The sequence below is a fragment of the Perna viridis genome, chromosome 7 (assembly GCF_037379345.1).
Source record: "Perna viridis isolate PV_CMFRI_1.1 ecotype Kerala chromosome 7, ASM3737934v1, whole genome shotgun sequence".
In the NCBI taxonomy this organism is placed as follows: Eukaryota; Metazoa; Mollusca; class Bivalvia; order Mytilida; family Mytilidae; genus Perna; species Perna viridis.
In genome coordinates this window covers 40,002,203-40,016,378 of record NC_142451.1, presented here as the reverse complement: position 1 = coordinate 40,016,378, position 14,176 = coordinate 40,002,203, and the positions used below count along the sequence as shown (strand labels likewise).

General features: G+C 32.5%; 1 protein-coding gene across 1 annotated transcript in view; it reads right to left on the bottom strand.

Moving 5' to 3' along the window:
- Positions 1–9,885: 9,885 nt before the first annotated feature.
- Positions 9,886–14,176, bottom strand: part of LOC148612678 (uncharacterized) — a 33,334-nt gene continuing 29,043 nt past the window's right edge. Inside the window, exons 4-5 of the mRNA XM_088594332.1 lie at positions 10,698–10,766; positions 9,886–10,358 (exon numbers count right to left, since the gene is read on the bottom strand). Of these exons, the coding sequence (XP_088450458.1) occupies positions 10,291–10,358; positions 10,698–10,766 (137 nt within the window). The 3' untranslated portion in view covers positions 9,886–10,290. The remainder of the gene's footprint in view (positions 10,359–10,697; positions 10,767–14,176) is intronic.

Genomic DNA, 14,176 nt, shown 5'->3' with positions numbered 1-14,176 from the left:
GATGCAAATTTTTGGTCGTTCCCTCTGCGGTACTCGAACTCGTACCGCTGTGACATCTATGGCAACACCGCCTGCACATAGTCCAGCGCCCTAGACCACTCGGCCAGCTAGGCTATATAAAAATATAGCTTTCGCTGTCCGGGTCATTCCTCCTCGTAGGATTAATCTAGGACTGTAACTTAGTACACGATGTATGGTAGTACGGGACAGTTCATTGTAGATGTTATTATGTAGGAGAAAGGATCAAATTAATGATGCATGTCACAACAAATCAATATTATACAAACATCTCAGAACGTGACGACTCTATTCGCTACACTGCTCCATCGGATCAAATTGATACAGGGAAGATATCAGTTGCCTCATTACGAGTTCATTTGGGTAGATACAGTAAATCTCTGAAACTGTAATTATTCAAATATAATACATGTATTTCATCTATATAACGGAAACTGTTTGAAGGGCTGGGCTACTCGCTCCTCTTTTTTTCTGTATTGCTTAACTAAGCGTCGTCAAAATCTAGCTTAACATACGAATAAAACAGTCGAGTTTGTAAACTGAAAATTGAATTATACTCTTTGATGGTTCCTCTCTCAAATATGAGCAGTTTTCAAAATTGGTCAGACCATATTGACGCTACATCTTAAGCCAACGACATTTAATAACCTTTTTTCAGTTCAGTCGGCACGCCAACGTTCATTTTGGTTGGTCTTAGATCATTGCTTCTTTTCGACTAACACTAAAGAACGTTGAATTAATGGTCATATTTAATAGGTCAATACAATTGTTTACAAATAGACTGAGCTTTTAAGACATAGTAAATTACATATATTTTTATATGACATGCAGACCTTTTTACTTATATTCTCAAATAAAAACAACATTGATAGTAATGCATTTATTATGAATAAAGACTTGTAATAATTGGTCTGGTATAAGAGAGTAATCAAGGGAACCAAGGTTATAGCGGTAATCAAAAGAATGTAATCCAGGGACAAAGACCAGACATAGAAAACAGACATACACAACAAAGAATATAAATTAGGCTACAAGCCTTTTCTATGATATTTGAAGTTTTAAGGAAATTTGTGATACACATGGTCAGTATATTTGAATAGAACTTATTTGTGTCTTAATTTCCCGACATAAGCGTATATTTAAGTATCAGTCTCTGTAAGAATCAGGCAGTGGGTGAAACATATCGTATGAAAAAAAAACATTTTGATTGTTTAATTTGATTATTTGCACCACCCAAATCAAGGGAAAGAAACAAGATTTTCTATATCATTTTGGTGAACTTAATTTCATTGAAATGCACTGAAAATTAATATTTCAAGGGCAGATAACTTTTTTAAAAACTTCGTTTTTCTAACATTCTATTAAACAAATTTTAGCAAGAGTAATCAAGGGGACCATAAATCTAGCGGAAATTTTAAAAAAATGCAATCCAGGGACAAAGACTAGGCAAGGAAAACAGACGCACACAACAAAGACCATAAAATAACAAAAATAATACGTACACTAAGAACTGGGAGCATGGACCAGGTGTACCGGTATGGTAAGCGTCCTCTGCTTTTCTAAAAACACCCGCCGAGTTGCTCATAAAAAGTCAAATCCGGGGTAGACAAAAGAGGAAACTTTTTTTAATGATAACTGTGACACGTTGAACGAATCGGTTCTCATGGTGCAGACGGATACACTGTAACGACCCTACAAGTTCATATGACGACCATAAAACTTATGTAGTGATAACTTCAAAATTGTAGCAGCATACCACTTTTAAATAAGCTTAATCGCAAGAAGTCTAGCGTGGTACAAACAGTCTGGATAGTTACCGCAAGCTCTGGCATAACGTATGAGTTGTGCTATGAAAACTACATTCTCAGGTGCTGACGGGATGTTGCCACAGATGAAAGGAACATTGACAATACGCAAAAAAGTCAGCACGTTTGACGTACAGTTTGGTCAATAGTTTTCTTTTCTTTTACTGTCGATCTCTAAGTGTAGGTCAAGGTATGAGGCTGCCTTCATAGTGTCTGTATTATCCCGTATCTCAAGTTCTTTGGGGTAGATGGGCAAAAAATGGACACAAAAGTCAAGCTTGACACAACTCTGCATTTGATAATGATTAAATACATGTATTTGACCCAAATATATAAAAATTAAAAAGAAGCTACCACTATTAACAAAAAAAAAAAAAAAACAAAACAAACAAACAAAACAAAACAAAAAACAAACAAAAACAAATAAAAAAACCCCAAAAAAAACATAAACAAAAAACAAAACAAAACAACAAAGGAAAAAAAAACAAAAAGCAAAACAAATTCAACAAGTTTCAGGAAAATTGCTGGAAGCATTGTGAAATATTATGTAATTATGGGAATTTCCCACTTTTTAAGAATAAAGTCCAAAACCTCGAGTTCGGAAATTCACAAGGGTAGCTAAAATTAGTGGTAATAAACTATTTTCCAACGTTTCAAGAAAATGGGTACAGCCGCACATAGGTAATAGTCCAAAAACAAATAATTTCTCCTTTGATGAACCAAGTCCTATAAAAGTAGTAAAATAAAAAAAATTACAAAACAATAAAAAGGACCATACATCAACATAAGTGAACAATTCACCAAAATTCACCAAAGTTTATTTGACATTGCTACATGCATGCATTTTGAGTTATAGTCAGAAAATTACCAATTTTTTGTGTGAATAAATTTCCAAAACTCAAAAACGAAAAGACGGAAATTTATTTTAATAAGATCGAAAGGGCGCTCATACCAATAGAAAAAAAACATTTCATTAAAGTTTCACAAAAGTGAGCGGCGTATTTTTGAGTTATTGCATAATGTTTGAACGACGGATGGACTCAGGTATAACATTATACGCTTTGTCTAGACAGACAGGCGTATAAATTAAAAAAAAAATTCCAACAGCTCAAAATCAAACACACATTCATTGACAAGTATACGTATATGTATACACACACATTTGTAAAAAAAAATGATACTAATAAATGACCATTAAAAAAAAAAATGGAAAGCAACACGTGTGTATTGTAAATAAGTTTATGTATCTTTCATATGGATATTTCTAAAACCAATGTAAATAATTGAAACATAAATACATACGCAGTACAGAAAATATTGCCAAGTAACTAATCAATCCATCAAAAATAATTTTTTCTACAATATGATAATTTTCTCCCGATAACGACAGATGACACTAAAACATGATAAGGCGTTCCCCTTTTGCTTAAATACTCTTATAGGCCGTTCGAAACCCTAAACGACTGGAGCAGGTTCGGGAACAACGTTCAAGCCTAGTCTATTCACTTTCATTAATGCTTGTTGATTGCTTTTTCCTAATTTTTCGTTCGTCACAACCCCCCCCCCCCAAAAAAAAAAAAAAAAAAAAAATCCATCACCGCTTCTTTACTCAAGTTGTCCGGATACAAGAAAGCTATAAACGAAGGTAACCACGACAACATAAATTAAACACCATTTCAAGAATGCAAGTCTTTGTGATGATACAGCAAGTGCAAATGAAAAAAATATTTATCAAATTTTGTAAATATCAATGCACGTGGTGAATCGAATTTATGATTGTTTGGTATACTTATTACCTTCCGAATATTTTACATGCACTACATCCTTAATAGAAATAATAGTATTAACTCGTACATCATACATAATAATTATAATTGTGATTTACTTAGATACAGCTGTAGTAACACTGATTGGAAGCAAACAACAGTGAGGGAACCAGGGGGTGCAAAGGGGGGGGGGGGGGTATGCATCCCTCCTTTTTAAGGAAAAAAATGTCATTTACATGAGTAAAATCGACAAAAAATGGTTAATAATGTCCTAGCACCCTTTTTTTCGGAAGAACCCCTGCTGACAGCCCTCATTTTCAAACTGTCTGGATCCGCCCCAGAACAAGCAAATCAATATATCAAGTTTGTTGAGCGTGCAATCACGTTTGCAATACATACCACAGATTGATGCAACCTATGATTTATGAGAAATAAGAATACACAATTTAATCAATGCATGAATATTAAAAATATTATTTGAACACAAATATAAAATATAAGGGTACAAATATTTGAACAAATACATAAAACTAAATGCATATACAAAAGTCAATCTTATATACTATAGTAATATAGTGTCAAAACAACGCATAATGCCATAAGAATGCAAACATGTATAGAGATCTTTGGTAAAAATGTATTTACAATACTGAATGAAAAAAATTCAAATGAGTATTTTCATTTTGCATTTAAAAAAACCTCGTCAAGGATAACTATCCTATTATCATTCATGTGTCACGAGTATCTATGCACAAATCGTGTTGAAAGCCAAAATTGTATGTCTATTGCGACGCATTAATGTTCGTTATATTATTATTATGTACATTTGAACTTGTACATATTGATATCAACAAAAACATAGCCCCTTGCAAAAAGTTAGTGATATATTCTATATATATATAAAAAACTTTATCGGCATGGACTGCACATAAAAGGCATGACAATTTAAGACCACAATAATGATAGGTTCAACATTATATTCAAATTGTATCAAGAATTTTTACTCAATCAAATCAAGCTAAGACTTATGTATATATGTAAGTGTTATAAGTAGCACTCCATCTAAGAATTATGCAAATGTATTTTTTGGTTGGAAAGTCTATATATTTTTCAATCAGGGTGTTAAATGTTATTCTTCGAAAATAAAATCGCCAAAAAGGGAATTTAGTGTAAATACATTTTCTCAAACAACTGTTTCATAATTAAACGGTTCACCTTCATGATATCTGGAATGCATCAAGTCCAACAAAACAGTAAGTTTTACAAAACCAGCAGGTGTCTTAATCTGATTTTGATATACTCCTTTCATTTTATTTTGTATCATTATTATACATAGGAAAAATTGCAACATATAAATATATGTTGCAATTTTTCCTATGTATAATAAAGATACAAAATAACATGAAAGGAGTATTTCAATAACAACAATTTTCGTTTACAAAGCGCAAACCTTTCAGTCAAATTTAGAATTGATGCACCAGACCTTTGTACACTGAATTTATGTAGCCTAAATGAATTGGTACGTCTTGCCGGAAAGATAAAAGAGTCAATTCGGAGTCCAAGATATATGCATAAGAATAGAATTAAGAATTGATGATATTATTTTTTGTCAAATTATTTCTCCAGGGGTTGTACATGATGTAGGTTTGAAACCAGTTTATCCTCTACCCGTAAGTAGAGGAGGATGGTAATTGAACAATGTTAAATGATTTCTCAAGACTATAACTTAACTTAAACAAGAAGTATATACTTATAGATTAATGGCCTTTTTAATGTTACCCTTGTTATATACATGTATCAGACCGAGAGACGATATCAATTAAAGGCTGATAACAAGGACAATATTAAAAAGGCCATGTAGTGATCTTTTTAACACTCATCAAATCGACTCTGTCGTTAACGTTTTGAACAGTTGTGCGGAAGTGACGTCAGAAGAGCTCACGAAAAGGCAGATATTGCTCTTATATAAAATGCCATTGCCCAGGGGCAGATAACATAAGAAAACAACGCCTTTATTACATATGCAAAACGATGTTATTTCAACCAATTAAATATGTGATAGATCAGCAAAATTTTACATTTTTCAGCTTAAATTCTTCAAAATGGAATATGGTATTTCAGCAGACACGTAGTGAAACACTGACCAACGATATTGACGGACCTATAAATAGCATGGGGAAATTCCCTTATTTTCACCAATTATGTAATATATTTAGGTGTCATTATGGAGATGAAGTTTTAAACCACAGAAGATAAATGTAGTTGTGAAATTTGCAAAATGGTTACTAATTTTTGACAGCACAAGGAAGATAAGGCTGCAATATCCGTTGAATTAGAGGTATGTAACCAATACCTGTTTTTGTTTAACGAGATGACCCTACAAAGTTGAAAACCCTAGATGTGCCTAATCCACTAAACAATTTATATACCAAAACCTATAATGAATTGCAATTTTAAAGAAAAAAAATCAAGATAAATTTTAACAGTAAAAATAAGAATGGACATTGTATTTGCAAATGAGTATCAAAATGTGTACATGACAATATCATAACACAGGGTTTCAAATAAAGAAATATTGTATAAAGAATTAATTTAACAAGCTGTACTCGTCAGCCTGGGACACCACTTGTTCGATATGTCTACTAGCCACAAATAATATTTTGCTAACCTGCTAACATATCAAGCAAATTTGATCAAGCTTTTATCAAAACTTATGTTACTTTAAGACCATGTACGGAATTTACCCACTACCATGATGAGAGCTCATGTTCAAATTCATAAACATTTATTCTACCATCTTCGAGTCCTAGACATAATAAATTCTTTTCCACATTGTACGCAATATATTCGGAATTTCTTCCATAAAAATTCCAACGATATCGTCGCTTTTCTGTAATTGTGTATCATTTTCTACTATCTTGTATACCGCTTTTCCTTTGTTACTGACAAAAAGAATATGCGTTACACTTTGATCGTTTGTTGGTATAACCTATAACTCCGGTGGACTTGGTACGTTTACCCACCATTTAATCTTTCCGTTAAAATCTACACAATAAATGACTTTTTTGCTAATGGCAGATGTGTAAAATTCATGTTTCCGCATGTCTAGAGCAAGTCTTAGAGTATTGCTAGTGAAATATCCAAAGAAATAGTTGACATGTGAAATACGACTCATAACGTTACCTTGTGTATCAATAATAGCAATAAAACCGTATTTTCTTTCGTCAACTTCTACAGCATAAAAATCACAGTTGAAAGCAAAACTGTACGGCTTTCCAACTTTTTTAAGGTCTATATTTTCTCCTGTTATTTCTTCTATTTTATCATGTTGTATTTAAAAAATACGTATCAATTTTTGATAAGCGAAGGACACAACAACTTTTGGCCAAATTATTTCCCTACTTAAGGTACTGTCATGATCACATGAACATTCATTATTGTGACAAGACGCATGCCAACATACTTTACAAAGAGTATTTAGAATCCCATATTTGCATTTATCACATTGCATTCTGTTTTCACTGTTTTTTAATGCATGGGCTATCTGTACAATATCATGTTTGTTTCGATTTGTACTATGTTGATGAGAGCAATGTTCATAGAACCAGCCAGGGCAGGTAAAAAAGAAAGCATACAACGTTTCTTTTTTTACAAGTTCTGCAATTGTGATGTCGGTCTACCTCAACTTCAATTTGAAAAAAAATACATGGGTGGAAATAAAATACATGTGTGACGTTCCAAAACCAAAATATAGAAATTACTATGAACAAATTAAGCTTTTGGATGTATGCAGTTGAAAATCTTAATGCACAAAATGATTTTTGTTTCTACAGACATATGTTTCATACGTATGTTTTGTTAGTTTTATTGTATCGGAACGATCGACAATAATGTGTAATCCAATCAATGCAGAAAAGACAGACTAAAAACATGTTTAGATCAATGAACGGCATATGGAAATAATCACAGTACAGCAAAAACAGAACTCTAAATGTATATAAAAAATGTGTCATTATTTCAATACTATCGTACAAATCCGTACTTAATGAGATATTTCTACTAGAATCGTGCAACATATATAAGTTGCTCAATGCAGTGGAGACTGATGAAAATGGATCAGTCAAACTATAAGAAAAATCTGAGTAACTCTGGAAAACTGACTAAAATGGAACATTTCAGTTCATGAAGACATGCGAATGACATTATTGAAAGTTAACCATCAATTGGTTCTTTTACCGAGTATTTAAATAAAAGATAAACGTTATGTTTTTAATATTCCAATTCGGAAGATTTAAAAACTATAGAATAATTTGTGTTTCTAGAAAAGCAGAGGACGCTTATCCTACCGGTGCACCTGATCCATGCTCCCAGTTTTTAGCGGATTTCGAGTTGATCATTTGCTTTTGTTACTTTGTATGTATGATTTTAGTTACATAATGTTCTTTGTTGTGAATGTCTGTTTTCCATGTCTGGTCTTTGTCCCTGGATTACATTCAATTGAATACCGCTGTAACCCTGGTTCCCTTGATTACTCTTAAACGATCTACATATTATCCTTTTTCTATGTAATGAAGAATTGGTCTGGTGGGAAATTAAATTAGTATACGACATTGAATCTTGTTTAATGTAATGTACTAGTATATAAAAGTAAAAAAAAAAACATGTCTTCATTACATGTATAATTCATGTATGTGGCGATAGTTAAAATCAATGGGAAAAGGGGTATGGAACTTTGGGATGTGGAAATTGATCCTATAGAATGGCATGCACAATTTTTACATTTTGTATGTACACAAAATGTGTACATAAAAAAATCAGTATTATACCTTTGTCTTGCCCAGAAGAGCTGTAATCTTTGATTTCAGATAAATATGGCTGACCAAAGGAACTCTCATCTTAAGCTACGGGTTCGTTTGACAAACTGCCATCTATGGCTTCTTGCTTATCATTCGAACTCTCATTCTTGGCCATAGGTTGTTCTGTCAAACGGCCAAGTATGGCTTCTTTGTTAGAAAATGAACTCTCAGTTTTGGCTTTAGATCTTTGGCTAATCAGAGGCTTTTGTACTATCTTCGTTGACCGCTAGATTATCAGATGAATTATTATCATTTCTTATCGATAGCTCAACCGAAGTGTCATATTTCTCTGCATGTACATATTAAGCTTGTAACGACTCTTACATAAACAGACACAAAACAACACAAGCAGGACACATACTGACATAAGTTAACTACAATAAGTACACCAGTGTTTTACCAGTTCTTGTTTTTTAGCAGTTCTACAGCGAAATATGTCCAGAATGAACTACTTTTGGATTGTAAAATTTGTTTGGTTTAGATTAATTCAGGTTCAAAATACATTTAAATTGACACAAAGATACTCTTGACTGTCTGGTTTAGATAGGAGTTTGGTTGTTCCGGGTTCGATATAGACAGGTCTCACCATATACACTTTGCACTGAAGTATTGAAAATCCTTGAAAACCGTTGTTCCCATTGATGCAATATCCAAGCCGATTTATGCTTGTATATGAATGGATGAATCGTGATGAATCAACTTTTGATTTTGTATTTAGACAAAGTCATTTACATAAGGAACATTTTTTTAAATGCTAAATTGAAATATCCTGGGTTGACAAAAAATTCTTTTATAAACCATACAACGTTTGATATAAAGGTTAAAAATCCAGACTCAATCATTATAATAAAAGCCAAGGTAGGAAATTTGTATCGTTGACTAGTATCTGTCAATATAATCTAAACTGAAAATTAACCCAATGTGTAGCGACATCAATATACTTTTCGTTTTTTAAATTTGTGTTCAACTGTGAACGATTTTCATTTGCATTCAAACACCAATATTTATTCCTTTCTCTGTTTGCCCTTCTTTTTAAACACATAGTTACTGTCTTACCTTTCTTTCTGTTACATATCCAACGGTGTTTCAATTTCCAAATACATACAGGAATTGAAACAATAACCACCAATACAATCGTACGAATAATATATAAGAAATTATTATGGCTATCAGGAGATGGCGATTCATATACATCTCCAACAAGAATAATAAAATACAGCTAACCGAAGAAACACAAAAAAAAATATGAAGCTGTAAGGACTGTAAAATATTATTTTTTAATGAAATTTTTGACTTTTTGACTTGTTTGCACAAAAAAAAATAAATAAAAATAAAAATAGAAATAAATAAACTGAAAGGGTCTTTTCAAAACGAATTAGGTTATTATTGATTGCATATGGAAATACGTATGAAGATACAATCGAAAATGATACCAGATCAAGGTTTTCTAATCATACATTTGAAGAAAATTTTAAAATACATCATGATGAACTAGAAAATGAGTTTCAACGATAATTTTGGTAGTGTTCTTTTTTCATTCTTAATGATAATACAAGTTATTACCATCTTCTTTCCCTTTTGACAAAATCATATCACTCTCGATATGGTACTTCGTAATATGGACTACGTCGAATGATCTAGCCGATCCATGTTTGCATGTCCATTTGTCTATCCATTCAGATGGTTTTTAAAACCGTGGTCTCGTCATCAAAATACTGAGTGATTTTTTGACCACAATCAATATAACTTTCAGGTCTGTACTCCTGACGTAATGGAAGTAAACACGACCCAATCAGTGTGTTATTCGGGCTATAAAAGTAAACGTCATTCAATGTCTTGTCGATCCTACATGAGTATGGCATTATCTGTAATGTTAGCTTTCAGGCAGACACGATCTTGACATCGTACTGACTCTAAAGTTATAAACAGAAGTGAGAAAGTAGCACTTGCATTTTAAATCAATATATGTTCAATTTTACACGTAAAAATAAAAAAAAATCTAATATCAAAGTAAGACGTATTTTCTCATTTGTATCTGACTGATTGAAGCATTTCATGTTACAGATTTTCGAACAAAACAAAAAAAAAAAAAAAAAAAAAAGAAAAGACAAATACATGTATATACCATAAACCATTCATTTCCGAACAGTTGTCAATTAAAGTGGTCCGCGATTGCGCCATTTGCTTCTCCTTATCTTTCCATAATTTAGACTTTTTTCGCCTTTCTTGTATATAATGTTAATGGTACTTACCTAACATAACACCAAGAACAACTAAGAGAATTATGTTCATTGTTGGAAACCACACAAATTTTCTTTTACCTATAAGGAATGAAATCACTTAATCGATGAGACATAAAGTAACAAATTTTTAAGAAGATAAAATTCAAAATGAAATGCTTACCAGAAACACTTAATTACATGTTCTTTCAAAAGTTAAGGGAAATGTGAAAACAAGATTATTTAAGTGTAAGTGTTTGTAAGAATCAAGCCAAATTTGTAAAATCAGAAACACGCATGTCAAAACCCCACCGATCTTACAATAAAGTATCATTCAAGGATGCTTTCTCTATTTGAAAAGACCATTATTTGTTCTCTGCATCACTGGCTTTGCTCAGAAATTTTTCAATAAAAAATGAGGTTTTCCACAGAGTTATCTGCCCTTGAAATGTTCATCTTCAATGCATTTCAATGAAATTGTAACTGAATTGTCCAGCATGATATGGACAATCTTGTCTGCTTTCCTTGATTCTGATGGTGCAAATAGTCAAATTAAATCATCAAAATGATGGGTTTTTTTTATACCATAATTCACCCTCTGCCTGATTCTTACAAAGACTGACACTTATCATGCATTCCAACTGATCTGACAATATAATTTGATTCAGGAAATTTTTTCTATTTTAAATGATCCATATTTTATCTACATGTCTAGAGATGCTTGAAATTTATTTTTGAATAGAATTGTAGCAAATTGATGTTTTTGACAGGCTTATCTGCTCCCAATTGCAAATATTAGGAATTTAAACTCATTTTACTAAAATGATATGGAAATCTTCCTTTTAATCCTTGCTTCTGATGGCAATGTCTAATTTAAAACATATATGATAAATATTTGATTTGACTCTCATTGGTTTTTTTTAAATCAAAGTAATACTTTTAAGTTTTAGCTGAATTTTAATGACATGACATTTACAGTTCTTCGGATATTTCCAGAAGAGTATAGCGCACTTGTGACGCAGCACGTACATAAAGTTTATTCACTAAATGTCTAAATCAGTCATGATTTCTGAGCTGTTCATCTCAATGATCTTGACTTGGTACAAACCTTACAAAATGAAAATCAAAGTAATACCTTTTGATCTATAACACGTGTGTTCTTTATTGGCTTCAGGTATGTTTTTCAAAATTACTTTACATTATGAATATTGTTGGCATTAGATAATTTTATTTAGTACGAACTTTTGAATTATCAATTTTATCGGTGATTCTTTTGTAAATATGTTTTACATTACCTAAGACAGGGGATAAATCGGTCAGTAATTAATTCCATATATAGTACCAGTAGATTACTAGATTTAAATATCATTATATAACTTTTCAAATCAAGAGTACAGAGCATGACGAAATAACAAGAAAGTATTGTTTGTGAAAATATGTATGTTTATTATGTACTCTGGTTGAAAAGCGGATATATTTAGTGATCAAAGCGTCGGTCCGTCCATCAGTCCATTAGTCTGTCCACTGTTCTAATCCGAAACTACTCTGAAGCCGCTGAAACAGTAATCAAGGGAATCAAGGTTATAGCGGTAATCAAAAGAATGTAATCCAGGGACAAAGACCAGACATGGAAAAAAGACATACACAACAAAGAACATAAAGTAACTAAAATCATACATACAAAGTAACAAAAGCAAATGAGCAACTTGGGCTCCACTAAAAACTGGGAGCATGGACCAGGTGCACCGGTAGTGTAAGCGTCCACTGCTTTTCTAGAAACACCCGCCGAGTTGCTCATAAAAGGTCAAGTCCAGGGTAGACAACGAGGAAAGGAAAACTATGACCCGTTGAATAAATCAGTTTTCATGGTGCAGATGACAGGAGCTTGAGGAAAGATTTTTTTTATGATGCCATTGTGCATCTCCTGTCTTTTTTACTTCTGAATGCTTTTGGGGGTTTCCTGCCGGAAAATATGGATATTTTCATTTTTCAAGGAGAGAGCCCCTTCTAATCTGCATTTCCTCTGAAACTGCTGAATGTAATTCGATGAACTACCACAGATTCTTTATTACATGTTGCCATTGTGCACTTCCCTTTTTGTGTTTGCACCTGAATTTGCTTAAATGACTTATGGGAGTATCCTGTATGGTTTCTTGGAAGGGAAGCTATGGTATTACCAATTGAGGTTTGTTCACCGTTTGTCTTTTTAATTCTGAGTTGTCTTCATTGAACGACTCAACATTTCACCACACAAAATTCAATAAATGCGTAAGTTACACATCATAAAAAATATATTCTATAAGAAGCAAAATCATGTCAACAAACAAAGAACGTAAAGTAAACAGAATATTATGCTGATATCTAAAACTACAATGTAAAAACAATAAATGCATCACAGTGCAATGAATGACAAAAAGTAACTGTGGTAACTAATTGAATAATATTTTAGCTGTAATATGTCAATCGGAAAGACGAATATCTTTCAGCGTTCTCTAGTAAATAACTGTGTAGTCATCGTAAGAAAGTTATATAAAACAGACTGTTGAAAATTTAAAGTTAAAAAACTATCAAGTTTAAACCAGGCAAAGCGATATTTTTAGACATTGATCAATACTCCAAATACTTTGAAATAGTAATTGATACGTCATTTTGTTCTATAAAATACGATTAAACTTGACAGAGTTTCTCATAAATAATTACACAGAAAACTGTTTTACAGTTCTTATTGAAAAGAATTCAAAAAAAAAAATAAAAAAATAAAAAAATAAAAAAAAATCATCTTCCAAATATACAGAAGATGTTTTCAAAATGCTGGAATTTTTTATCGACAACATAATTGCCCAGTGTGATGGACGCGTTTTTCACCAATGGTCGGCATTCCAATGAGAACAAATTGTACGCTTCTAATTGCTGACCTATTCCTACTCTCTTATGAGCCTGACTTTATGGCTGATCTGATCCAAAAGAAAAATAAAACATCATTTAACTAGATCTTTTAATCTCAGTTTCCGCTATATAGATGACGTACTACCGTTAAACAATCATACCTTCATGGACTTAATACATGCATCTACCTCAAGGAACTTGAGATAAAGATACTACAGACAATGTAAAGTCAGTCTCATGTCTTGACCTACACTTAGAGATTGGTGGTAAAGGAAAACTATTGACCAAACTTTACGACAAAATGACTTTTCATTCAGAATTGACAACTTTCACTGTGGCAACATCCCTTCAGCTCCTGTATATGGAGTGTTCATATCACAACTCATACATTATGTCAGAGTTTGCCGAAATTACGCAGACATTTTGTATCGCGCTAGACTTCTTACAGTTAGACTTCTGGAACAGGGTTATGTTACCACAAGATTGAAGTCATTACTGCAGAAGTTTTATGGTCGCCATCATGAACTCGTGGGTCATTACGATACATCCATCTTCACCATGAAAACTGATTTGTTCATCGTGTCGTAAATTTCCTTTCCTCTTTCGTTTACCCCAGACTTGACTTT